This window comes from Microplitis mediator, chromosome 9, assembly GCF_029852145.1.
Source record: "Microplitis mediator isolate UGA2020A chromosome 9, iyMicMedi2.1, whole genome shotgun sequence".
Classification (NCBI taxonomy): domain Eukaryota; kingdom Metazoa; phylum Arthropoda; class Insecta; order Hymenoptera; family Braconidae; genus Microplitis; species Microplitis mediator.
In genome coordinates, this window is record NC_079977.1 from 8,255,901 (window position 1) to 8,283,517 (window position 27,617).

The 27,617-nt window shown below is 31.4% G+C and overlaps 3 protein-coding genes across 3 annotated transcripts; all 3 read left to right on the top strand.

The window, feature by feature from the left end:
* The first annotated feature begins 2,921 nt into the window (after window positions 1–2,921).
* Window positions 2,922–4,009, top strand: LOC130675093 (uncharacterized). The gene is made up of 2 exons (XM_057480585.1): window positions 2,922–3,025; window positions 3,176–4,009. The coding sequence occupies exons 1-2, from the start codon at window positions 3,020–3,022 to the stop codon at window positions 4,007–4,009; spliced, it is 840 nt and encodes a 279-aa protein (XP_057336568.1). The 5' UTR covers window positions 2,922–3,019.
* Window positions 4,010–8,394: 4,385 nt separating this feature from the next.
* On the top strand, window positions 8,395–13,324 carry LOC130675031 (valacyclovir hydrolase-like). Its single transcript, XM_057480486.1, has 5 exons — window positions 8,395–8,517; window positions 9,787–9,877; window positions 10,016–10,336; window positions 10,427–10,682; window positions 12,836–13,324. The coding sequence occupies exons 1-5, from the start codon at window positions 8,395–8,397 to the stop codon at window positions 12,927–12,929; spliced, it is 885 nt and encodes a 294-aa protein (XP_057336469.1). The 3' UTR covers window positions 12,930–13,324.
* Window positions 13,325–23,856: 10,532 nt separating this feature from the next.
* On the top strand, window positions 23,857–26,178 carry LOC130675033 (TRAF3-interacting protein 1-like). Its single transcript, XM_057480487.1, has 6 exons — window positions 23,857–24,082; window positions 24,746–25,086; window positions 25,310–25,396; window positions 25,485–25,646; window positions 25,731–25,953; window positions 26,031–26,178. The coding sequence occupies exons 1-6, from the start codon at window positions 23,857–23,859 to the stop codon at window positions 26,171–26,173; spliced, it is 1,182 nt and encodes a 393-aa protein (XP_057336470.1). The 3' UTR covers window positions 26,174–26,178.
* The last annotated feature ends 1,439 nt before the right edge of the window (window positions 26,179–27,617 follow it).

Genomic DNA, 27,617 nt, shown 5'->3' on the forward strand with positions numbered 1-27,617 from the left:
CAATCCGAGTTTTGATCAACGGCTATTCAAATTAATTGATCACGACAATTAATTTCGACCGACAATAACTGACTCCGTGAACAAGTGAACAAGCCGAAGCATCGGCGCGAAAATTGAACAAAGTGTATGTGTGATATTATTATGGAACAAGTGAACCGCGTTTGTGTAATAATTAAAAAATTAATCAATTAATTACGCGTAATGAATATTTCATCGTGCAATTTAACGCGTTACCGAAATAAAATATTATTTTATATTTTATTTTATTTCTTCGAGCAATTCTGAGAACTACGGATTATCCGTGTCTCATTCGCAACAGCAGTCTTGTCACCTCGCCGTGTAAGAATACTCTGACGTCACTCGTCAAGTATTTCTTTAATACTTCCGCTGTATGTGTGTCTCCGGACAATAAAAATTATATTATTTTAATTTCGTAAGCCGACTGTGTTTCTCCGAGCAACGAACTAATTGTGTTTCGATCAACTACGATTTTTTTGATAATTTTGTTTATATCGAGTCAAGCCGACAACGGCATTTATATTTTTTTGTAACCGATAATAATTTTGTGATACCGATCAATTATTTTGTGTTTAATATACGACGTATTATTTTGTGTTAATTCTGATCAATTATTTATCGTAATCTTAAGTGCCTGACCTTTCCCCGATCCGCCACCTTGAGTCGACCTTTTTGATAATTGTTTATTTGGTGATATTGAAATCACCTGGCGCCCAACTATAAATTTTGAACAAGGTTGCCAAAAATCGTAAGTGTATTCGGACTTCACTCCGGCAGATCCCCGGTGGTGAAAAACCCGTTACAATATATATATATATTAGGGTGTGTCAAAAAAAAATGATTTTTTTTTTTTTCGAGGTCTCATGGTCTCAAAAGTTTCTTTGGGACCTAAAAAAAATCCTCCTAAAACAGCAGCTCGATATCTCGAAAATTGAGCTGGCGGTTTACAAGTTCATTTTCCCATTTAAAATACATGTAAAAAATTTTTTTTTCAGTTTTTTGAAGAAAAATCAAAGAAAAAATTTTTTTTTTCAATTTTGAATTTCATACATTTATAGGAAATTAAATTCCCTACAAAAATGTCCTGAATAGTCATGCTCGTAACTACAATATAAAAAAAGTTACAAGCCCCCAAAGTTCGAAAAAAAATAATTTTTTTTTTTAAATTAGCAATCTTCTATATAAAATTCATTTTTATGCAAGAAATATTTACAAAATAATTTAAAATCGTGACAATTAACTTTTTTTTTGTATTTGTCTCAATCAGTCGATAAAATAGATTTTTTCATTATTACAATGTTCTCTAGCGGCGAGGTAAGGTACTAAAACGTTTAAAATTTGAAAATTTTTAATAGCTGATGATTGGATAGTTTTTAAAATACTGTCATGGCTGCTTAAATTTTTTTACTCTTTAGAATATCTTCGAGTAGAAAAGAACAATCATTTTTATTAGTTTTGTTTCATTTAAATAATAATATATTAAATAAATAAACAGTTTCCTTCGATAAAACACAGTAAGTGTTTCTACATTTGAAAGTGAAAGTGACAAGTATATTTGATAATAATAGTGAGAAAAAAATTAAAATAGTAATGAGTGAAAAAAAGAAATGGATTTATTTAGTAGGTTTTCCAACTAGTCAAATCACTGAACGAAAATTACCAACTAATCAGCAAGTATTGAGTTAATTTTTTTACAAATATCGAAATCTTAAGAAAACTATCCGTGAAAGCGCTCGAGATGTTGTCAATAAAGTAAATTCTATTTGGAGTCATACTGGAATACCTGTTACTAAATCGTTCCATAGTATCGCTAAACTAGAAAAATTACATGCAGAGTGGAAGAGATTACAAAAAACTCATAAGAAAAAAAAATCTTCAACTCAAAAGTTGAATGACAAAAAATTTACAGATAAATTAACTGAATTATTTGATATCACGATGAAAACAGACTTACATTTATTATCTGAAGATCAAAAAATTTTATTGATGAGTTATCAGAATCAAGTACGCCCTGCTCCAGTATCATCAAATGAAAATCTGCGAGAAATAAGTCAACAATTACTAATAAAAGAAGAAAATTTGTCTTGTTCCAGTATGTCCCTAACTGAATTTTCGCATAATTCTTCATTAAGTAATAGTGACCTTAAGAGATCAATTTCCAACTATGAAGATGAATTATCACCATATTTTAAGCCGAAGAAGCAAAAAATGAAAATTGTAACTCCACTAGTTGCCGGTACGTTAGATCGCACCAAAGTTAGCTCCAGAAAAGCTGCTCATTTATCATCTGCTTTTGCGCAAGCGTTTGATGTTGATGTCAAGGACGTAAGTTCGAGTGCAAGTACTATTCATCGACATCGCTTACAAATAAGAAAAATAGTTGCTTCCAATATTAAGGATAATCTACAGGTTGCCACTTCTTTGGTTCTACACTGGGATGGCAAATTATTACCAGATAATAACAAGTTCGAAAAAGTTGATAGACTTCCCATATTGGTCTCTGGATTGAATACAGAGCAACTTCTTGGTGTTCCAAAATTAATATCTGGGACTGGGAAAAGACAGGCTGATGCAATAATTAATTATTAGATGAATGGCAACTTGGAGACTCCATAAAAGCTATTTGTTTCGATACCGCAAGTGTTAATACGGGTAGAATTTTTCAACTTTTAATTGACTTATTGATTTAAATTTGTTTTACTAACAATTACATATCTTGACAGGAGAATTTAAAGGAACTTGCGCATTTTTGGAGGAAAATTTGGGAAGGAATTTACTTTATCTCGCCTGTCGCCATCACATCTACGAGCTGGTTCTTCGATGCGTTGTTGAAACTTGTTGGCCATTAACAACTGGCCCTGATGTGTTAATATTCAATCGCTTCAAAGCAGCTTGGTCAACCATTGATCAAACGCAGTTTGAAAGCGGATTAAAAGACGTTTATATTGCAGAAAATATCGCAGATGAAAAAGAGAATATCCTCAAATTTATTTCCAATCAAATGAATGTAATTTATTCTAATTTTGAATTGTTTGTTATAGATTATTTTACTCTGATTTTTTTTCATTATTGATTTAAATATGAAGTATTTCTTATATTTACAATTTTTTTTTGTATCCCGATTATTTAATAGTTCGTATTTATTTTATATTTTTAGGAATATCAACCACGCGATGATTATAAAGAGTTATTGGAACTCATTCTAATATTTTTAGAAGATGAATCGTCAGTTAATATTAAGTTCAAAGCTCCTGGAGCCACTCATCACGCCAGGTGGCTTGCAAAAGCCATTTATTGTCTTAAATTGTTCCTGTTTAAACAACAGTTTAAGATCTCGGCAATACAAGTTTCGCAACTCAGAGTCATTTGCTTGTTTATTGTTAAAATTTATGCGATATCATGGTACAGTTACCCTAACCCACTTAAAGCTCCATATCAGGATCTCCAATTTTTGCAACAATTGGTTAAATTTAAAAGTATCAACCCAAAAGTTTCTCAAGTTGCCACTAAAAAATTTACCGGGCACTTATGGTACTTGTCAGAAGAGCTAGCTTCATTATCATTTTTTGATGATTCGATATCATTAGAAACTAAATTGAAAATGGTACAAGCAATAAAAAATAAAGAAAGTCTAGCAGATAATAAACGTATCAAGATAAGTGAAAAAGATTTAGATTTGATATGTGATAGAGAAATGAGTGATTTTATCACTAAAAAATCAACGACATTATTTCAACAGTTCGAATTACCAATGGATTTTCTCGACTTAACGCCATCAGAATGGCAAAACGATCCAAATTATATTCATTGTCTGGAGATACTTCGAACTATCAAAGTTGTAAATGATATTGCTGAACGGGGTGTGGCTTTAATTAAAGAATTTAACGAATTCGCAACTAAAGACGAAGAACAGAAGCAATATTTATTACGTATAGTACATGAACACCGAAAATTATATCCCTCCAGTAATAAAAACAATTATTTAGATTAATTTAGTATATATTTCAGATTTTTTATTCATAATTAATTATTTTTCATAACTAAATATCGGTTAAATAAATGAAAATTATTTTAAATAAATCGTAAGTGAAATTTTACTGTGTTATCAAAAAAATAACAATATTAAATTTTTAACTTCCCTCCCGTTTGTCAAATAGTTATGATTAAATGTAGGAAAATTTTATAAAAATTATTTTTTTTCGAACTTTGGGGGCTTGTAACTTTTTTTATATTGTAGTTACGAGCATGACTATTCAGGACATTTTTGTAGGGAATTTAATTTCCTGTAAATGTATGAAATTCAAAATTGAAAAAACAAATTTTTTCTTTGATTTTTCTTCAAAAAACTGAAAAAAAAATTTTTTACATGTATTTTAAATGGGAAAATGAACTTGTAAACCGCCAGCTCAATTTTCGAGATATCGAGCTGCTGTTTTAGGAGGATTTTTTTTAGGTCCCAAAGAAACTTTTGAGACCATGAGACCTCGAAAAAAAAAAAATCATTTTTTTTTGACACACCCTAATATATATGTATTAGGGTGATTCAAAAAACAAACAAATTTTTTTTTTCTTCCACACAGGTTCAAAAGTTTCTTTTAGATGAGAAAAGAAGCCTGTGAAAATTAGAGCTCTTAATATTAATATTAACATTGTCCGCATTGCACTTTTCTATTTCCCACAAGAATAACATGGAAAAAATTTTTTTTACGTCTTCTGATTTTTATAAGTAGCTAACGATGCGTCATAGGAATAATTGGCAGGCACATTTTTGTAGGGAAATGAATATTCTACAAAAAAAGATTCGTATCATTTTTTGAGGAATCTATTCGTTCAGAAGTTATTTGAGGTTGAAGTCGAATTCATATTAAATTTTGAGATTTTCTTTTTTTTCCGGCGAAACTATCAGACCTATTACAAAATATTATTGGACCTTTTTTGTAGACAATTTTATTCCCTAGAAGTTATTTTGAATAAAATTTTCAGAATTCTGCATTGTTTTCTAGTTATTATTATTTTAATGTCATGCTTATAAAAAAAATAGTCCTTTGATCGATTTTAAGTCTTATTGAGAAGGTTATTTGCATGTTTGCATGTTTAGGTTTCCACTATATAAAAATGGTGTATTACCGTACGATGGACGGTGTGGCTCAATAAGTTATAGATCAAATTGAACGGAATATAGTATAGTGCCGGATAGCTCAACTGGTAGAGCACTCGGCGTGATACCGAATTGGTCTGGGTTCGATTCCCAGTTCGGGCTATCTATATTTTTCTCAATTTATCTATAAATTGTCTTATTGAGAAGGTTATTTGCATGTTTGCATGTTTAGGTTTCCACTATATAAGACATCGGCCTCGTTCGGATGCCTCACTTGCCCCAAGTTCCACATTCGGCATGCCTTATTTGGAGCAAACTACCGCCTCACTACAATTTCTAGTCGGGAACTCATCCGATTAATTCCAAAATTTGATTAGCTTTCGAACTCGATAAAACGCGTCGATTGCCACGTTAACCGTCTCAATCGGTCAATTCGTATGAGAGATATTGTTGGAGAAAAAATCGGAAAAAAATGATTTTTTTTTTAAACAACGGCATACAAAAGTATTTTCGAGCTCCAAGAGCTCAATTTCATCACAAATTTTATAATAAATTAATATCATAATTTGCTATTTTCAGTGTGCTTTTAGCTCTCCTTGTGGCTGTGAAAATTACGCTTGTATTAAAGGCGCTTGCGAACGGTATTCTGCTAAGAACTTTCCTAAATTTTCATAAATACTATGGGAAAGTGAAGTTTTACAAATTTCCTGTCAGGACTATACTACAATTTCAAAACTGTAGATTTTTGTTACAAAAAATGGCACCTTATGAATATTGTAATATTGGTCTTATTCAATACTAATAAATATGATAATAATAATAAAAATTTATTGTAGTTATTATTCATGAACCTTGGAAGAAAAAAATACTTTTTGTAGGTCTTTAAAAATGGAGTCGTCTTTTATTACTGAGTCGCAATGCTGTTATTGCCGGCGTTTATGTTAAATAAAGTAGAGTGAGATCTATTTCATAGCAATAAAGGATGGTTGATCCAATGGAGGGCCGGACTAACGATGTGGAAAATCACGGAAAGAAAATAAATATCTTTTTGTTTAATTATCTTATGGGTTCGTTTAAAAAAGCCATTCCAAAAGCCTTCAATGAGACCTGTACTTTGTATCAAGGATTCGTTCGAATGAGATGGTACACTCAGAAAATTAATTAGTTGGGTTTATTATGCTAAATTTTAATTCTCAATTATCTAGAATGATTGAAACGTTTTTAAATGCAAAAATAGTTACACAGAGAAGAAAATATAGTAAATTTTACAAAAAAATATGAGAATAATTCCTAAATTTGGATAGTAATCTTGAAACGCTTATGATTTATATGAAAAATTCATCAACAGATAGGCTTATTTTACGAGTCGTTTAGTAATTTCTCATATACTGGTTATGGAAAATCTCTTATATTGCATATTAATTTTTAGTTATATTTAGTAAATTGAACTATCCCAGTTAGTATGTTTTATTATATTAGAATGGAAAAAAATTGAATTATATTTTTATTAAAGTTTAACTTTTTATTATTATTGCTAGCATTTTGATTAATATTGTTATTTATGTCGTCTGTATTGGTGTTGACGTTGATTTTTTCTTTTCAAAAAATCACGTGTTTTAACCGAGATTCGAACCCTGACCTCCCGCGCCCGAGTCCTTTCCTATGTCTGACAGATCGATGTCTCCTTCCCGACTAGAATTTTTCATAAGGGCCTGACGAGGTCCTTATCGGGTTAACCTTATTTCAAATAATGTCCCGATCAGAGCATCCTGACGAGGATCATGATATGGATGTAACGATTAAGACCCATGAGGTCCTTATTGGGATTGCCTTATTACTAATAAGTTATTAGTAATTATTTTTAAAAAAATATTAAATTGCGAAAAAAAATAAGAGAATTTTAATTCGATCGAAAATGTTATCTATTGTATTGAGAGCATTAATTAGAGGAAGTAAACATATTTTTTATTGATGAAAAAATCCCGATAACTGCTGGGCTTAAACCTGCGTCCTTCCGATTCAAAGTCCTTGATGCTATCCACTGGGCTGACATACAAATGTGATCTTGAAAGTGTAAATATAATAATCATTATGATGTCAAAAAATAACTGATGAAGAAGTAAAAAATCTGTGCTAAAATGATTGACGTGATTTTTATATAATATTCTTTTGTACTTTTTTTAATTTTTAGCCTGTAAATGACATATTTAAAGGGATGGGATAACTTTTTTTTGAATAAGGATATCCAGATAAGGTCCTGATCAGGAACTCGTCAGGTTGACCCGATGGCAAATAACTTTTTTTGAATCAGTATATCCAGATAAGGTCCTGATCAGAAACTCATCAGGTTGACCCGATCGCAAATAACTTTTTTCTTGAATAGTGATATCCTGATGAGGTCCTGATCAGGAACGCGTCAGGTTGACCCGATAGCAAATAACTTTTTTTTGAATAGGGATATCCTGACGAGGTCCTGACAAGGAACTTGTCAGGTTTGCCCTAATAAGGCAAACCTTATATTAACCTGATAAGGTCCTTATGGTACTTCAGACAAATCAGGAAGAAATTCCAGTCGGGATGTATATAATTTTGGCCCAGCCGTTTTTTGAGCTCGAAGATAATTTCAACTTTTCGATAATTTACAGCAGTGAATTAAATATTTTGAATATAACATTATTAGCTTTCGAGATATATGTGTACATTTGGATTTTTCAAAAATTTTTTTTATGGTTTTAGATTTCTTTGCTGATGTAATTAATTTGACATTTTAAGTTTTTTAACACCACTTGTTTTTGTTTCTCGTTCATTTTTTTTTTAAATATCCTGAAATTACTAACATGAGAGTTTTTCAATATTTTGAAATGAATTACCAATTTTTTTTTGTATCAATTTCGGGCGATATTGTATTAAATCTTAAATTTCACGTTTCTCATATTTTTTTGTCGTTGAGATATTTTAGAAAAAAAAAAAAATACAGGAAAGAATTAGAAAACGGTCAAATTTTTTGTGTCACGATAAATTTTTTATAGTCATTAATTAATCATAAAGAACTATCAGTTCAATGTCCAATTAAAACTGATAGAAATTTTGTAACGTCTTCATGATAATAGTTGATTGATAAATTTTATATTAATATGTTCTCCTAAATACCAATAGATTTGATATCGTTTGTTTATCATAAATGACTGTGATGAAATATATTGTTTATTTACGTTGATTTTCTTCGATGTGACTGTCATTTACTGTAGAGCATTGATAGAGTGATAATACAAGCCAAAATGTTAATGAGAATGTCTAAAAAACTTAATCTGAACAAATTTATTAATTTGTATCAAATGAAAAATTCGAACAGACTTCATACAAGTGTACAAAATTTATCAATAGTTAATCCAAAAATTGAGGTACGTACACTAAAAAGTATAATAATCAAATACGATTCGAGTTTGCTTAGCTCTCCATTGAACATTCATGTAAACTTAATATTATGTCTAAAATTGTTTCTTAATAAATTCTCTTCAAAGTGGGGCCTCTCGAGCTCAAATACAATGAGAAGTTTTGGGGCTGGCCCGCAGGATCAACCGTTTTCCAGATTTTTAACTTCCCACTAAGAAGATCGACGATTTTCGAAAAATTCGAAAAGTTATTGTTTTCACCCCGATTGTCGAAAATCGAAATTTCATCAGATGTTGAATTTTTGATGTCATGGGAAGCTATCCTATTTTTTTTAGAATGATATCCAGTGTCTGTATATGTATATTTGTATATGTGTGTGAACTTTTTATAACTTTTTAACGAATGCACCGATTTAGATGGTTCCTACGGCAATTAAAATAATTCATCAGTGGCCAACTTTCTTGAGAATTTCTGATTATTTGATCGAATAGACTCTGTGAAAATTAAGAAATGAGGAAAAAAAAAAATTTTTTTTTATATTTTTTGAAATTCCACAGGAGAGACTTAGTGAATCGATTCCAAAATCTAATCAGCTTCAGAACTTGATAATGCGTGTCGATTGCCACAAGAACCATCTCGTTAATTCGTTCGAGGAATAAATGGTAAAAAACAGTTTTTTATTCCAAATATCTCTGAAACGACTTAATCAATCAATTTTAAAATCTAATCAGCTTTGAAGTGCAACAAAATGCGCCGATTGCCACAAGAACCATCTTCGATTCTTAAATTTTCACAATTTAATATAAAACGTAACTTGATTATTAATTATTTTTGATGTCTTCAATTTTTCAAGTTCGCGAACACTTCAAGCTCGAAAACAGCGGGAAATCTTGGGGCTAGCCCGCTGAGTCAACCGATTTCTATTTTTTTTCCTTTCGCAAGTTGATCTCAAGACTTAGTCTGAGAGACTTAAGTCTGAGTTGAATTCAACATCTGGACATTAGATATAGGCTCTCTCCCCTTCGCGTTCGAGGTTCCCAAAATTTTTTTCTTTTATTTTAAAAGTAGTGTCTACTGTCTAGATCTAAAATAGTGAAAACCACGGTAAAATAGTGTATATACACTATTTCACAGCTCTAAGTATACCACTTAATATACTTATAGCTGTGAAACAGTGAATATTAACGGTTCCAGATTTAGAGAGTAAATAATTTTTGCTCTGGGTTCCTCAATATTTTAAATCATTTTCAAATTACTGACCAAAAATTATTTTTTAGGAAAATAAAATAAATCTCAAAGGTATTAACATCAATTATCTCAAAACTGGTACTGGAAAACAAACAGTTTTATTCTCACCAAGCCCTATAGGTATATCGGTTTTCATTTCAATATTAATTTATACTCGTTTTCGTAAAAGTGCGCCACGAACTTTAGGCTCATGTCGCAACATCGCGACTCTCAGTACATCACTACTTGGCGATCAAGTGACATAAATATCTATTTCAGGAAGTATATTGACAGACTTTAAGCCACAAATTGAAAGCTTAGACAAGACAAAATTCACAATCGTTGCGTGGGATCCGCCAGGTTATGGAAAATCTCGTCCACCGGAAAGAGATTACTCAGGAGATTTTGGTCAAAGAGATGCTGAATGTGCTTATGAATTAATGAATACTTTGGGTGTTTCTAAATTTTCTCTAGTTTCTTGGAGCAGCAGTGGGATTTCTTCTATGAGAATTGCTGCTACATACCCTCAATGTGTTGATAAACTTATTTTAATGTGTTGTCCCATACAACCATCTTTTCAAGATTTAGAAACTCACAACAGTAAATAATATTTATTTAATTAAAAAAAATATAATTGCATCTTTATTGTACATCAAGGATTTTAATAATTTAATGACTGAGTGTTTTAAGCTATGAAAAATCTGAGTACATGGCCTAAAAAAAGGAAAGCATCTTTGGTATCATTGTATGGTGAAGAGGATCTCAGTAAAATGTGGAATTCATGGGTAGATTATTTGATTCATGTTTTTCACAATGAAAATGGTACTTTTCTTAGAGAAGTTGTTCCAAACGTGAAATGTCCTACATTAATTCTACATGGTAATAAAGATAACTTTGTCCATCCAAAAAATGCTTTCATCCTAAATAGTAGTATCCACAATTCAAGGTTTGTATATTTATTTTTATCTTATTACCATTTTTTAGTTTGGTAATTGTCTATATTCGGGCTCACCACATTTTTCAATGTTCCAAGTGCTTCTACTTCGAATATCTATATAATAGTTCATTTCGATACATGTGCGCAACAGTGGGGATTCTGACGTCACGAGTTTGAGGCTATGGGCGCATTCTTGTCAAGACCGAGTTAGTTATCCGGTCGAGCGAAGCGAGTCAATGCAAGAAAAATTATTACACTGTAAAAAGAGCGGTGTTAAAAATGGACTCATTTTAACTTCGCCCGGTGTTAAAATAAAATTACACCGGTGTAGGAGGAGTAATTCACCGGTGTTAAAAATACCGGTGTTAAATCGGGGTAACCGGTGTAAAAGCGGAGTAAAATCGGTGTAAAAGCGGAGTAACCGGTGTAAAAGCGGAGTAATACCGGTGTAAAAGCAGGATAAACTGCGTCCGCTTGGAGTATCAACTTTAAAGATTATAAAACACAAAAACGTCAGTTCTTTATGAAAATTAATACAGAATATCATTTATTAACAAGTAAAGTGATCGGGTAAGTAAAAATATTTACAAAGTAAAATATTTTAACACCGGTCTAGAATATTTACACCGGCAGCAGCGTTAGTTTAACACCGGCGATTTTTTTTAACACCGGTACAGAATATTTACACCGGCGGTGGCGTTATTTTCTCACCGCTATCGGTGTTGAAATTTAACACCGCTGATTTTAACACCTACACCGCTTGGACTTACCCCGGTGATTTTTTACAGTGTATTTGAACTTAAAAAATTGTAACTGATACTTAGAAAACTGATGGCAAGTGTTATACACGGAAAGAATTTTCGTATGAAAATTGCCATGTTATTTATTCTAAAAATTACTCTAAATCGAGTAATCTTGGGCCATTACGACTTTTTACTTTCGAATTACGAAATGTTACTCTTTCAGTGAGTAAAAATCAATCAGATTAATTTTTACTCACAATTGCGAGTAAAAATTACCTCTAGCGGATGTCTAAATAAATTCTCTCTAATTCAATTTTTACTCGCAGGTTATGATAAAAAGTTGATTATTCAATTTATAAAATTTATATTTAATTACAATAAAAATGACAATTAATAGGCTGAAATTTCTATAAAAAATCTAAAAACCATCTAATTGCCTTAGAATATGACTTAAAATAAATATTTTGAAAAAGAATAAAAAAAAAATATTACTCTTATTGTGTTGAAAAAGAAAAAATACAAATCTTTTTTTTTTTTTAAATAAATATTAAGTTATAGAAAGATACAGAGGTCGTCTTTTTTTCCAGCCCTACGTTTGTGTGCGTAACATGTAAGTTGTCGCGATTAAAATAAAAGACATTTAATTGAAGCCGATATTATCCGAAGATTAACGGAGACTACTGAAATATTACTCTGCAGTTTAGAGTAAAAATTACTCCCATAGATAAGAAAATTTATTCGAGTTATAAGCAGTTTTTCATCAAACAGTTAATGGGTTTAAAAGAATGGTATATTGGGGAGTAAAAATTGATAGATTAAGATGAGATATTCACAATAATCGATTAAATATAAGACTTTTAAAAAATTACTCAGTAGTAGAGTAAAACATCGTCCAGCAACGTTAATATTTAAACAAAAAACATTAAATTTAAAACAAAAAATACCAATTTTTTGCAACGGCCCAGGATTACTCGCAATTACAGAGTAATTTTTATCGAAAAATTCTTTCCGTGTAGAATTTATTATTTGGAATGTTAAAATTCCCCATACTGACACTCGGGTTTCGGGTTATAATTTCAAACACTAATTTTTAAAATTTATTTTTTTCCGTATACACGCCATAAAATGATAAGAAAATTATGTCAGATAGTGCAGTATAGCACGGAACTATACAATTTCAAAGAAATTTGAAATTAATCATATTTATACCTTTAGCATAAACACTCGAATTTTGACGCTAATTCTACACTCAATTAAGCAAATATATCGTCAATCCGCTGGCAATTGCATGGTGACCAAGTTGGTTTCAATGCTTATTGTCTACAATAGGATTTTTGCTATTTAAAACATGTGTGAGCCCCACTTCTAAACAATTACCTTTAGTTTTATCATTATATATAATTTATTATTCTTTTTTAGAGTAAAGATACTTGAAGGAGGACATAATGCTCATCTTAAATATCCCGACGAATATAGTAAACTAATAACGGAATTTTTATTAGAAGAAAATTAAAACATTCTATAAAAAACAATATATATTCATTTTTGCACAACTCAATTGCGAAGCAATGAGACGTGTTCTGCTAACGCTTACTCGGTCCGGCTGATTCACTCACGTAAAAATCACATATATACTTATCCTAATATTATCAACTAGAAAAAAATTCGTAGCATCCCGGAAAAAAAAGATTTTATATGATCTTATAAAGTTCTTATAAAAATTAATATACTCTCGTGAGGACTTTACACAGAAAAAAAAAATCTTGACTCAAGAAAATTTTTCTTCAACCAAGAAATTTTCCAGCGAGTGAAATGAAAACCGGAAATTTCTTGAACGAAGTGAAATAATTTCTTGAATTTCAAATCTTCAATTAAGAAAAAAAATTCTTAAGCCAATACATATTTCATACTTGGTCCAATAATAGAATTACTTGTTTTAAAAACTTGCAGTTTTTAGTTTAATAATAATTTTGGAACGAAGTTCCTTATGGCGCGTTGCGGAGGGGTACCCTAGCTGGCAAAAAACGTCCGTAACGCGAGGAAAAAAATCGTAACCTTTTTATGTATAGTCTATGTATGGTGGCTATACACTGTCTAATGTATAGTCTATGGGATGACTATTATTATTATTGCCGTTTGCTATTATTATTATATCATTCGATAATTACACCATCTGGTGGTCAAAAGTGTAACCATCTGATCATTACTACTACGTTAAACGCAGGGAGGCTATACACAGGGTTGCGAATTTTTTAATGAGAATATTTGCAATCAAAAATTGAATTTTCAATCCGTAATTGAAATTATATCGATTAAAATTACAAAGTTAATTTTTAATTCAACAACTTGAATTGAAAAATTGAAAAATTAATTTAAATATAAACACGTGGGATTAAGAATCGAAAAACCAATTTTTAATAAGAGAAGTGAAATTGAAATTTAAAAAAGTAGTTTTTAAATTGACACGTGGGTCTAAAATTTCAAAAATTAATTCTAATTCAGATACGTGGAATTAAAAGTTAAAAAAGTACTTATTAATTCAAACACATGGGATCAAAAATTGAAAACTACTTTTTAATTCAGATTCGGTACTCAATCAAATAAGTAATCAAGACAAAAAATTTGACAGCACTTATAACAGGAAAGAATACTGTTTTACTTGATCTTTAAGTTTGAATATATTTAAACTTACTGTTGATCGTCAGATATAATAGAATTTGAATTAAGAAGATCATGCATAGTTAAGACATTTGAGCATTATATTTTTTGAATAATTTTCAGCGTAAGCAGAGAATTTAAAATTAAACCAACACCAATCCGATGTTCAGAATTAAAAATATTTTATTTAATTTTTTTATTCGAAAATAGTAAATTTAGAAACAGAATGTAATTTTCTAATCCCCTTTAGCTATGGCTAATTAAAATTTTTGATTGACTTTTCAATTATTAGATATGGAATTAGAGATTAGAAAGAAATTTTTTAATCTGGTTTTCCGAATTGAAATTTTTTATTTAATGTTTTATTTGAAAACGTAGATTTAAAAATTAAGCCATTACTTTTCAACGATACTTTACGAATTGAAAATTTGAAATTTAATTTTTAATCGAAAAATGTTGGATTAAAAATGAAAAAAATTATTTTCAATTCAAAGATATTCAATTAAAAAATTACATAATCATTTTTAATTTGTTGTTTTTGGATTATGAAATATAAAAAAAAATTTAATTGAAACACTAATGCAATTATAAATTTAATGCGCTATTTGCAACTCTGGCTATACACTATGTATAGGAATGTATTAGACTTAGCCAAAAAAATCGACTACATTTTTTTTTTTTCGATACTGTGAAAATATTATTCCTGATGACTAAAAAAAATTACTGTGCAAGTTTGAGCCCTTATTATTGATATTAAGAGGTGTATCGTTACGACTATTAGTTTTTTGACAGAAATTTCACTTTTTACCCAAAACTCGTAAATCATCTATCTGAAAAATTTAAGCAATGTATATTCTTAAAAGAAATTGAATTCCCTACAAAAAATTTTTCTTAGTAAATTGACGTCAAATAAGCCGTTTCCTTGTAACCGTGCCTTAAACATTGATTTGTTTTTTTAATTCTTTGATTCTATTTTGGATTTTTGTAACTACTAGAAATATTAAAATTTTTTTTTACGCAAGATTCATATTCTTGAAGAAAATTTAATGCTCTACAAAAAAGGTCTTCTAACATTTCTGCTAAATTCACTCTTTCGAACGTTATTCAGATTATTGACCTCGTTTTGACTCAACTTCAACTTTGAATAACTTTCGAAGGAGTGAATTTAGCAAAATATTTTAGAAGACCTTTTTTGTAGAGCATTAAATTTTCTTCGAGAATATGAATCTTGCGTAAAAAAAAAATTTTAATATTTCTAGTAGTTACAAAAATCCAAAATAGAATCAAAGAATTAAAAAAACAAATCAATGTTTAAGGAACGGTTACGAGGAAACGGCTCGTTTTACGGCAATTTCCTAATAGAGATTTTTTGTAGGAATTCAATTTCTTTTAAGAATATACATTGCTTAAGTTTTTCAGATAGATGATTGACGAGTTTGAGGTAATCCATAAAATTTCTGTCATCAAAATAGTCGTAACGATACACCTTTTAATATCAATATTAAAGACTCAAACTTGCACAATAATTTTTTTTGGTCATCAGGAATAATATTTTTACAGTACTGTATTTTCATGATCAAGTGGAAATTGGGGGGTCCACTAGACGTGATCTTGCTCTTCTTAAAAAATTGACTCTTTGGGACGTTTTTTTTTCAAAAAGAAGATTTTTAAACGCTTCAAATGTAACGTTATTAAATTTTAGTTAAAACTACATACTAAAATTAAGTTTGATGATTTTGCCAAAGATAAATTAATTTATAAAACATTTTATAAAAAAATTTATCAATGCCCAGATCGCACCACGAGGAGGTATCATCAATTGCGTTCCGCACACTCGAGAAAAGAGGATTAGTCAATGATTGTTTTAAGTAAAAATAATTAAATTTTCACTGAACTCAATTAAAGACTCAACTCTTTTATCGCGTGTTGAATAATCTTCTAAAAGGTATAATATTCATACAAACAAAAAAATATTTACAAGTAAACGACACCCCCATGGAAATAAAATATATAAAATATATATTTCATGATGTATGTGAAATATATGTGGCATATAAATAAAATATAAAAAAAATATAATTAAAATATATGTGAAATATACGCACATATATTTCACATATATTTTACATGTAAAATAAATATATGTCAAATACATAACTTTTGGCCGTTTTTCGTATATAAAAAATATATTTCTTATATAGTCAAAATGTACATCACATATATTTTTTTTATACGGAAAATATATATGATGAAATGTAATCGACATATATGTGAGATATATATTATAAATATATTTTCGTTATTGAGGCAGATCTTTGGTGCGTGTGTGTGTGTGTGTGTGGGGGAGGGGGTCGGAGCAGATAAATTATGACTAAAAAATCAAACTCGTCGAGACTGAGGTGACAAGTGCTCGAGCTGTCAGATTGGTCCATGATGAACAGGCTTAGCAGTTTTTTTTTAGGACAAATGAAATGGAGCAACAATATCATGACTTTAAAAAAATTCAACTGGTCCAGGTTGGCGTACCAAGGGATCTAGCTGTCAGATTGGTTGAGGATAAACAGGCTCAGCATTTTCTTCAAAAAAAATAAATGGAGCAAGAAAATAAAGTCAGCACAAAATTCAACTGGTCCAGGCAGGAGTACCAAGTGCTCCAGCTGTCAGATTGGTCCACGATGAACAGGCTTAGCAAATTTTTTAGGATAAATAAAATGGAGCAACAATATCATGACATTAAAAAAATTCAACTGGTCCAGGTTGGCGTACCAAGGGATCTAGCTGTCAGATTGGTTGAGGATAAACAGGCTCAGCATTTTCTTCAAAAAAAATAAATGGAGCAAGAAAATAAAGTCAGCACAAAATTCAACTGGCCCAGGCAGGAGTACCAAGTGCTCCAGCTGTTAGATTGGTCCACGATGAACAGGCTTAGCAAATTTTTTAGGATAAATAAAATGGAGCAACAATATCATGACATTAAAAAAATTCAACTGGTCCAGGTTGGCGTACCAAGGGATCTAGCTGTCAGATTGGTTGAGGATAAACAGGCTCAGCATTTTCTTCAAAAAAAATAAATGGAGCAAGAAAATAAAGTCAGCACAAAATTCAACTGGTCCAGGCAGGAGTACCAAGTGCTCCAGCTGTCAGATTGGTCCACGATGAACAGGCTTAGCAAATTTTTTAGGATAAATAAAATGGAGCAACAATATCATGACATTAAAAAAATTCAACTGGTCCAGGTTGGCGTACCAAGGGATCTAGCTGTCAGATTGGCTGATGATAAACAGGTTCAACACTTTTTTTCGTGGAAAAAAAGATGGAGCATAAAAATTATGACTTTGACAAATCCAACTAGTCCAGGCAGGAGTACCAAGCGATAGAGCTGTCAGATTGGTCCATGATAGACAGGCTTAGCAGTTTTTTTTTAGGACAAATGAAATGGAGCAACAATATCATGACATGAAAAAATTCAACTGGTCCAGGCTGGAGTACCAAGGGATCTAGGTATCAGATTGGTCCATGATGAACAGGCTCAGCGCTTTTTTTTAAAAAAAAATAAATGGAGCAAGAAAATAAAGTCAGCACAAAATTCAACTGGTTCAGGCAAGAGTACCAAGTGCTCCAGCTGTCAGATTGGTCCACGATGAACAGGCTTAGCAAATTTTTTAGGATAAATAAAATGGAGCTACAATATCATGACATGAAAAAATTCAACTGGTTCAGGCTGGAGTACCAAGGGATCTAGTTGTCAGATAGGTTGATGATGAACAGGCTCAGCACTTTTTTTCGTAGAAAAGAAGATGGAGCATAAAAATTATGACTTTGACAAATCTAACTGGTCCAGGCTGCAGTACCAAGGGATCTAGTTGTCAGATAGGTTGATGATGAACAGGCTCAGCACTTTTTTTCGTGGAAAAAAAGATGGAGCATAAAAATTATGACTTTTACGAATCCAACTGGTCCAGGTCGGAGTACCAAGGGATATAGCTGTCAGATTAGTCCATGATAGACAGGCTTAGCAGTTTTTTTAGGATAAATAAAATGGAGCAACAATATCATGACATGAAAAAATTCAACTGGTCCAGGCTGGAGTACCAAGGGATCTAGCTGTCTCATTGGTCTATGATGGACAGGCTCAGCACGTTTTTCGTAGAAAAAGATGTAGCAAGAAAATAATGACTTAAAAAGATTCAACTAGCCAAGGGTAGAGTATTTAGGGCTCCGACTTTTGGAATGTTCTACGATGGACAGGCTTAGCTCTTTTTTTTTTTGGGTATAAGCAGATGGAGCAACAATGTAAGTATTCTAGGACATCAAGTGGGTAAGGGATGGACTCTAAAGTACTTCAGCTGTCAAAGACGTTCAAGATGAACAGACGCAGCTCTCATTTCTGGAATGAAAAATAATGGAGCAAAAAAAATTATAATTTACAACATTAGTCCGGTTCTGGCTGGAGAACTAAATGCTTTCACTTTTAAGAAGATTAAAGATAAACATACTCTTTTTTTTTCTTTATAACAATATGAAGCAGTGAACAAAAATTTTAAATATTTTTTTTATTTATTTATAAATTTTTTATGTATATATTTCGTCTTATTTATGTTAATAGTTCATAGTGATTAGGGTGTACGCATGCAACATAGTAGTCTAAATTATCATTTTCTAATAATGTTATTTTTTCTTCTATATCATTAATACACTGTAAAAAATCCGGAGTGAATTCGGAGTGAAATTAAATCCGAATTCACTCCGCATTCACTCCGCCACTCGGAGTTCCGGAGTTTTGAAAAAAATCACTCCGCATGCAGAGTGAATTGGGAGTTTTTTTTTAGCGGAGTGATCTCGGAGTGACGCGGATTTTATTTCACTCCCAATTCACTCCGGTCCGGAGTTTTAATACTTAAATAAATTTATACTAATTTATATTAAACTGCTAAACAATGTGTGTGTGTGTGTGTGTACGAGTGTGTGTTTGCGTGCATGTGTGTGTTTGGGTGTGTGCAGGTGTTTGTGTGCGTGTGTGCAAATGTGTGCATGTGTGCAAATTCGTGCGTGTGTGCAAATGTGGGCGTGTGTGCAAATGTGTGCGTGTGTGCAAATGTGTGCGTGTGTGCAAATTTGTGCGTGTGTGAAAATGTGTGCGTGTGTGCAAATTTGTGCGTGTGTGCAAATGTGTGCTTGTGTGCAAATGTGTGCTTGTGTGCAAATGTGTGCGTGTGTGCAAATGTGTGCGTGTGTGCAAATTTGTGCGTGTGTGCGTGTGTGAAAATGTGTGCGTGTGTGTACAAATGTGTGCGTGTGTGTTCGATTGTGTGCTTGTGTGCAAATTTGTGCGTGTGTGAAAATGTGTGCGTGTGTGCAAATTTGTGCGTCTGTGCAAATGTGTGCGTGTGTGCAAATTTGTGCGTGTGTGCGTGTGTGAAAATGTGTGCGTGTGTGTACAAATGTGTGCGCGTGTGTTCGATTGTGTGCTTGTGTGCAAATTTGTGCGTGCGTGTGTGTGCGAGTGCGCGTGTGTGCCTAAATATGTATGTGCGTATGTGTGTGCATATCAGCTGATCAATAATGTAATACGCGAATTTTTACTTCAATTTTATTGAGTGGAGTTATTTTTATTAATAATATTTTCAAAACTCCGCTCCGGAGTTAATTTCACTCCGGAGGGATTAAATTAATAAAAAATTATCTACTCCGCGAAAACTCCCCTGCGGAGTGAATTTCACTCCAAGGGGAGTGAATAATTAAAAATTCATTCACTCCGCATTCACTCCGCATTCACTCCGGATTTAATCCGCATTCACTCCGCGAATTTTTTACAGTGTATCTATAGCTGTTAGAGATCTTTTGACTTTTTCTAATTTTATCAAATTATCTAATTTTCTTCCTGGTATTAAACTACCTGTCTTTTTCTTATAATATCGTCCTAAAGCGTATCCTTTAATGTGACTCTGTTTTTTGTTTTCAACTGTCATAAATACTTCGATTGCGAAGACGTCATTATTTTTTAACAACACTGTGTAGCTGTTTCGTTTTTTTACTTTTCTTTCGGAATACTTGATGCTGTGCACCATTCTATCATGAATTTCCACCCTTTTATAAAATTTTATAACGTCATTTTTGTTAATGTTCTTATCAATTGCGTACAGAGATAAAATATACTTTTTCGTTTTTGACACCTGGCAACAATTCCCAATAATTTTTACATTATCACTGAGTTTTAATGTTACTTTGTGCCTTTCATTTCTGTTAAACAAATCATTCAAATAGTCTTTCTGTGGTTGTGATAGAATGTTAGAACTTTCTTTTTCCAGATTTTCAACAGCTATTTTCATTCTAACCGTATCACAAACCTGTATGGCGACTCCATTAACGCTCTGCACATATTGTTTCAATATTTGGTTGAAATCTTCGTATATGAATGCGCTGTGCGTGTACAATGGTCCCCAATTCCATACACTTTGGGCTAAGTGTGCTAACAGATGTATATTAAATGTCATATTTTTTTTTCCATATAATATTTCTGTATCTTCAATGAATACAAAGAGTAATTTTTCAGCATGATAAATCTCAGACGGCATTATCGAACTTTTGCACAATATCGTAACAGCTTCAACTAATAAGCTCCAGTGTTTGACCAATTTTTTCGGAAATATCGGCTTTAACGTCGGAATGCTGTAAAATAAAAGCCATATCACCCACTCGTGAGCTTTCCAATGCACTCTGTCAGACATTTCTCTTGGTGTTCGCGAAATTTCTAAGGATGGTTTGTAAGAGATTAAAGTTTTATCTACTTTTTTCATTAATTTACCATAGTAGAATTTTTCTTCTTTATTTACTGAGTTGAACCATAGATCGCAAAACTGTCTGCAGACTCCTAGAGCGACGCAGTGCATCCAGTCGACATCAAGGTTTTTGATTATGTCAAATTCAGGGATTTCACATAATATTGACTCTTCTTTCATGCCTTTTTCCTTTTTTTTACTGTGTTCTAATGTACTTTGATGATCACGCAACCCATCTCCAAATAGATTCTTATTTTTTAATATTGGATACACTCGTGCATGGCCATTACCTTTTTCAACACGCTCTCCTGGATGTAAACATAGCCCACAACCGAATTTTCCATTGAATTGAATCGATCCTCTCATGACTGGTCTCTGTACAGAGTCACAAACACAATTTAATATACGACATCTTTGTGTAAAAACTTTCCCATCATGCATATAAGTAAATCCTGTCTCATATAATTGCTTGCATTCATTAATGAATGGCCGCAAGTATTCATTGATGAACTTTGGTTTTCCTTTTCCAAACCATAGGCTCACGAGCATAATGTGTTTGCGCCGATGAATCGGTGATAGTTCGTTTAGAGAACACAGTAACGGATACATTGAACGATTTGAACTTTTAAAAATCGGAGCACCGTCAAGACTAAAGTTAATACTAATCATATTATTATTAGAAGAATTTTTATACATTTTACCGTCATAAATATCTCGAACTGCGAATGATAACTGTCGATTAGCTGGGTTGAAAATTAAATCATGATGGTTTTCAAAAATTTGTCTTAACTGGTCTTTTAGCGATAAATAAATAAATATATTTCCTCTTTCTAGGTTTTCTTTAATCAGGAAATTTAATTTACAATGGTCACAATGCAATTTTTCTTTCTCACTGGGTAAAGTACGTTGTGGTCCAATATAACGAAAGCACCATTTACAAAAATGGTGGATTGTTAAACAATCTGAATACTTGTAGAGTATTTTTTTCCAATAATATTTAGACGAACAAGTAGATGTTGAGTTGCTATATGCATTTAATAATTTCACAATGGTGTCACTATCCATGTAACTAAGGTTACGTTTAAGTTTTGTTGCCATTGTCAATAATGTTTGTACTAAAACTTCTGGAGGATATGAAGACTGATGTTGATCCAGGTTTGAAATTGATTGTTCTTCGTTGGGTTCATTAATATCTCTTTCTTGACACATATCATAATCATAATTATGATGGTGATCCATAACATCATCATTATCAACGCCATAAAGATCATCATGACCATCATCATCGTAACCCCGATTACGATAATCATCATGATAATAATCATCACCATCTTCATCTTCATCAGGATCATCAAGACTATCCTGACAATGATTATCATGATAATCATCGTCCTCATTATCATTATCATTATTATTGTCATCATCATCATGTTCATAAATAGCATGAAAATCATCGTTGGGATAATTGTCATTATGATTTTTAATATCAGTACAACTCCAAATACTGGAGTCACTACAGATATCCTGGATGTCATCATATGCGCCCTGAATATCCTCATCATATTCAGATATGATTGTGGAATTATTCTCTTGGTCGGAATTACCTTCTTGATGACTATTGTCATAATTGATAGAAGTATCATATACATGGGTTGTCTATAAATAATATTCAACCATGTTTATTTATTTTTTCATTATTATATTATACAAAACTATGCATGTAAAAAAGCTCTTTGATAAGACAACCTTAAAAAAATAACTCAAAAAATAAGATTTTAATATTTTTATACATGATTTAATCCGCAGAAACGTAATTAAAATTCAACTGAGTGATTTTAAAACCTCAAACTCCAAGACATAATTTTTTTTTTTAGTTCTCAATCTTCAAAGATTTTTTAGGACCTAAAAATTACCCTCTTAGGAGATCAAATCAATGCAAAAATTAAACTGGTACCCGACAAGTTTATATTTCTATTAAAAATACACGTAAGAAAAAAAAATTTTTGTTTAATTTTTCCTCGGAATATTAAGTAAAAAAAAAAAGTTTATTCAATTCTGATCTGCTTGTTCTGATATAAAATTCAATTCTCTATCAAAAATGACCTGAATCTAGAGATTTAATGTTAAAATATACTTCTCTCAGGAGTGCATTAAACTACGAAAAAATTCAATTAATAACAAATCCAGATTTGATCCACGTGTACTCAACATATTTTTTATTAAAATACAATTCATAATTCACTCCCAAGTATTTATATTTAATATAAGATGTATGCTAGTTCGAAAATATTTTTCGAATCTCTTTTTCCAGAGTATATATATATATATATATATATATATATATATATATATATATTGTAGATAAAAATTAAAGAGCTTTTTTATTCAAGTGCATAAATCTTACGTACAAGCGATTCATCCTCCGATGACTCTTGAATCTCACTACACCCACTTGGTAAAGAATTGGTGAGTCTATAATATTATTTTGTAAATTATAACAACAATAAAAATCAATTATACAATCTAATTTTACTTTATAAAATTTTATAAATTAAATATTACTACAAATTACCTAGAATTATTTTTAATCCAGCGACGTTTCGTGCGAGTGGGAACATGCCCAGTGCTGTTATACAAATTATAATATTTATATTTTATAACTTTTTCAATTGATGTCATAATAACGTTTTTTTTTAAAGCTTTTACGTACACACAATCTTGAAAATATATTTTAAACAATTTTCATGGCTTCAAAATAATGTTGTAAATAAGTACGATTGCAAAATAGAATATTGAAAGCAATAAATATTTTACAAACGTAATTTAATTACTTTAGTATAATAGTAATAATAATTATTTGTTTATTTATGTTAACTTACATATATATAAGTTAACTTTTTTTTTGTTTTTGTTTTTGATATTCAGCTGTTTTATTATAAAAGATTAATTTTCAGTTTGACAAATTTTCTCAGAAAAAAAGTTTTTGTAAAACTGTATAACATAATGCCTCGGCAAATGTATGCATTGGTTAAGTGGGTTGATTCTGGAGACAGTAAGAACAAGTACACTCCAGACATACCAATCGAATGGATCAAGGGTTTTGAACCGGATAAATTTAATCCAAAAAAAATTAATTTAGAAGATTCATATGTCATCGAATGGAGAGATTCAAAACATGAACCACGGGAAGGATGGAAAAGTTACGATGGACTTGTCATTGACATATCGTGTTAGTACTTTATTTCTAAATTTTTCAGTTTGTTATTACAATTTATACTCTGTAAAAAATCTGCGGAGTAAATTTAAATAAAATCCAGAGCGAATTAGCTATAAATGCACTTGATTGTGAAAAGGATGATTATTTATTTATTTATTTAATCACATTGAAATAAATTACACTTCGAAGAGTTTATTGTAACATTAAAACTCCAGATCAGAGTGAATTTGGATTAACAAAAAAATCACATCACTTCGAAATCATCCTGTTAAAAAAAGAACTCCCTCTTCACTCCGTCTGCGAAGTGATTGTTGTTTTATATTTTTTACAGTGTAATGAACTCTAAAACATTTTTTTTTTATACTTAAAAAAAATTTTTTAAAAACCAGGGCCTGTCTATTATTGACGTCTTTGACAATTGGAGTATTTGCTACATCACCATAGACTAGGTGAATGGCAAAAATAATTATTTTATTGCTCTATCTTTCTTTTTTTAAATGAAAGAAAAAGCTGAGCCTGTCCAACTTGGACATCTTTGTCAGTTGGAGAACTTAGTACTCTAGCATAGACTATTCAATTATCCCCAATAATTTTTTTATTTTAACAGAGATGAGTACATCCAGATTGGCATCTTTTAAAAAAATAATCAATATTTTTTTACTTATCAACATACAGCTCGAAAGTCAACTTTAGAAAAAAAATTGGATGACATAGCTGGGCAATTATCACCAAGGCGAGTAACTAGTGATAAGGCAAGATCTCCAAGCCGAGAGCGCGACAGCCATAGAAGTGATCGTCATAAAAATAAGCGACATGAAAGGGAAAAGGAAGCAGTAGAAAATGATCGTAAAAAAGCCAAAAATGATGACCGCGATCGTGACAGAATTGTACAATCAGTTGGTAGCAATTCAAAAGTATCCACACCGCAACTTCAACCCTATATCAGAAATCTAGACTTGTCAAAATCGTATGACAGCGAAGCAAGTTCTAGTAGATTGGCTAATGGAGCTCAATCAGTATGTATTTTTAAACTATAATGCAAGGTAGAAGGGTACAGAATAGCAAATAATTAAAATTCACAGTTTAGAACCATTTACAGAAAAAAAAAATATTTTGACCTAGTTGTGAGATTATTCTATTTTGCTTCCCAACTATGTAAATCTAATCTGTAACAATTTCAAGTACAAAAATATTTATACTTATAATAATGATATAAAACTTTAAAATTTTTACTCAAAGAGTTCATTCACTGGTTCAATACAGCCATTATTAAATAATCGATCAAGTGGGCTACATAATGGATCAAACCAAGAACTCTTAAATGTGGTAATGGGAAAAACAATAATAACAATAATTATTAATTGATATTTACTAAATAATTAAGCTTAATTAAAATCCTAATTTTCGTTCAAAGATTGAAGAACTGAAAGAAAAAGTCAACAAAATTGAAAAATTATATGATACAGCTATCAAACAGCCTTCGAGACCAACTACGAATACGAAATCCTTATTACGCAACGGTGAACCTGTCGAAAGTGGAGAACTTAATTACGCCAGACCATTGTCAATGGACTTGGTATATATATATATACATACATACATCTACTCAGATTTGAAGATAAACAAATAAAACTATAAATTTCCATAATTTTCTACATAGATTGAGATTGGGCACCAAGGAAGCGGAGTAACCATTTCAACAGATGCTTGGGACACAGCTAAAAGCAAGACGACATTTACAGCAATGGGCATAACGTTATTGATGGCAATATTTGATACTGAGATTTTATTAACGAGTAATGTGAAAGGAGGAAAAAGTAAAATAAAATCAGACTCAACCCGAATGGAAGCGCTTGATGCAACAAGATTAAATGCATTAAAACGTAAAGTAATTAACTTCGAGAAGCGACATTGTAACACTGTAAAATTATGCTGAATAATTTTAATTCCTGTATTACAGATACTGTAAGAAGAATGTTTGCTAAATCTTACAACGACAGGAGAATGAATGAGGCTATAAATACCAAACTATCGACACTGAGAAGGATATACAGACAAAAACATGCAAAAGCTCAAGAAAGAATTTATTCTGATGACGATTAGAATTGAGAAAAACAGATATTCAGAATTAAATATTATTATTTTTGTTTCATATAACAGATTCTAAATACAGTTAAAAATTTCTTCTTAAATAATAAAAAATTGTTAAATTGAATAAGAAAAAAAATATGAATACCGTGTGATTTCAGAGTATAATTATTTTGATGCTCCAACTTTTTTGTTAAAAAAAAAGGGCTGAGCCTGTCCATCATCGACCACACTGACAGTTAAAGCCCTTGGTACTCCAGCATGGACCAGTTGGATTGTTTGCAATCATTATTTTGTTTCACCATCTTATTTTTCCTAAAAAACAGTACTGAGCCTGTCCATCATGGACCAATCTGACAGTTGGAGCATTTGGTACCCCAGTCTTAACCAGTTGGATTTAATACTGTCTATATTTTCTTGCTCCATCTATTTTTTTGAAAAAAAGTGCTGAGCCTGTCCATCATAGATCAATCTGAAAGCTAGATCCTTTGGTACTCCAGCCTGGACCAGTTGAATTTTTTTAATGTCGTAATATTGTTGCTCAATTTTTTTTTATCCTAAAAAAAACTGCTAAGCTTGTCTATCATGGACGAATCTGACAGCTAGATCCCTTGGTACTACGACCTGGACCGGTTGGATCTGTCAAAGTTATAATTTTTATGCTCCATCTTTTTTTCCCGAAAAGAACTGCTAAGTCTGTTCATCATCAACCAATTTGACAGCCAGATCCCTTGGTACTGCAGCCTAGACCAGTTAGATTTATCAAAGTCATAATTTTTATGCTCCATCTTCTTTTCCACGAAAAAAAGTGCTGAGCCTGTTCATCATCAACCTATCTGATAGCTAGATCCCTTGGTACTACAGCCTAGGCCATTTGAATTTTTTTAATGTCATGATATTGTTGCTCCATTTTTTTTATCCTGAAAAAACTTTCTGAACCTGTCCATCATCAACAAATCTGACAGCTAGATCCCTCAAGACTCCAGTCTGGACCAGTTGAATTTTGTGCTGACTTTATTTTCTTGCTCCATTTATTTTTTCTGAAAAAAATGCTGAGCCTGTTCATCCTCAAACAATCTGACAACTAGATCCCTTGGTACTCCTTCCTGGACCAGTTGAATTTTTTTAATATCATGATATTGTTGCTCTATTTTTTTATCCTAAAAAAAATTGCTAAGCCTGCCCATCATCAACAAATCTGACAGCTAGATCCCTCAAGACTCCAGTCTGGACCAGTTGAATTTTGTGCTGACTTTATTTTCTTGCTCCATTTATTTTTTCTGAAAAAAAGCGCTGAACCTGTTCATTATGGACCAATCTGATACCTAGATCCCTTGGTACTCCTTCCTGGACCAGTTGAATTTTTTTAATATCATGATATTGTTGCTCTATTTTTTTATCCTAAAAAAAATTGCTAAGCCTGCCCATCATCAACAAATCTGACAGCTAGATCCCTCAA

Coding starts and splice junctions, on each gene's coding strand:
- LOC130675033 (XM_057480487.1), top strand. CDS start 23,857: ATGCCTCGGCAAATGTATGCATTGGTTAAGTGGGTTGATTCTGGAGAC. Junction 25,087..25,309: donor TGGCTAATGGAGCTCAATCA/GTATGTATTTTT, acceptor TTTTACTCAAAG/AGTTCATTCACTGGTTCAAT. Junction 25,954..26,030: donor AAGATTAAATGCATTAAAAC/GTAAAGTAATTA, acceptor CCTGTATTACAG/ATACTGTAAGAAGAATGTTT.
- LOC130675031 (XM_057480486.1), top strand. CDS start 8,395: ATGTTAATGAGAATGTCTAAAAAACTTAATCTGAACAAATTTATTAAT. Junction 8,518..9,786: donor TAGTTAATCCAAAAATTGAG/GTACGTACACTA, acceptor ATTATTTTTTAG/GAAAATAAAATAAATCTCAA. Junction 10,337..10,426: donor AGATTTAGAAACTCACAACA/GTAAATAATATT, acceptor GAGTGTTTTAAG/CTATGAAAAATCTGAGTACA.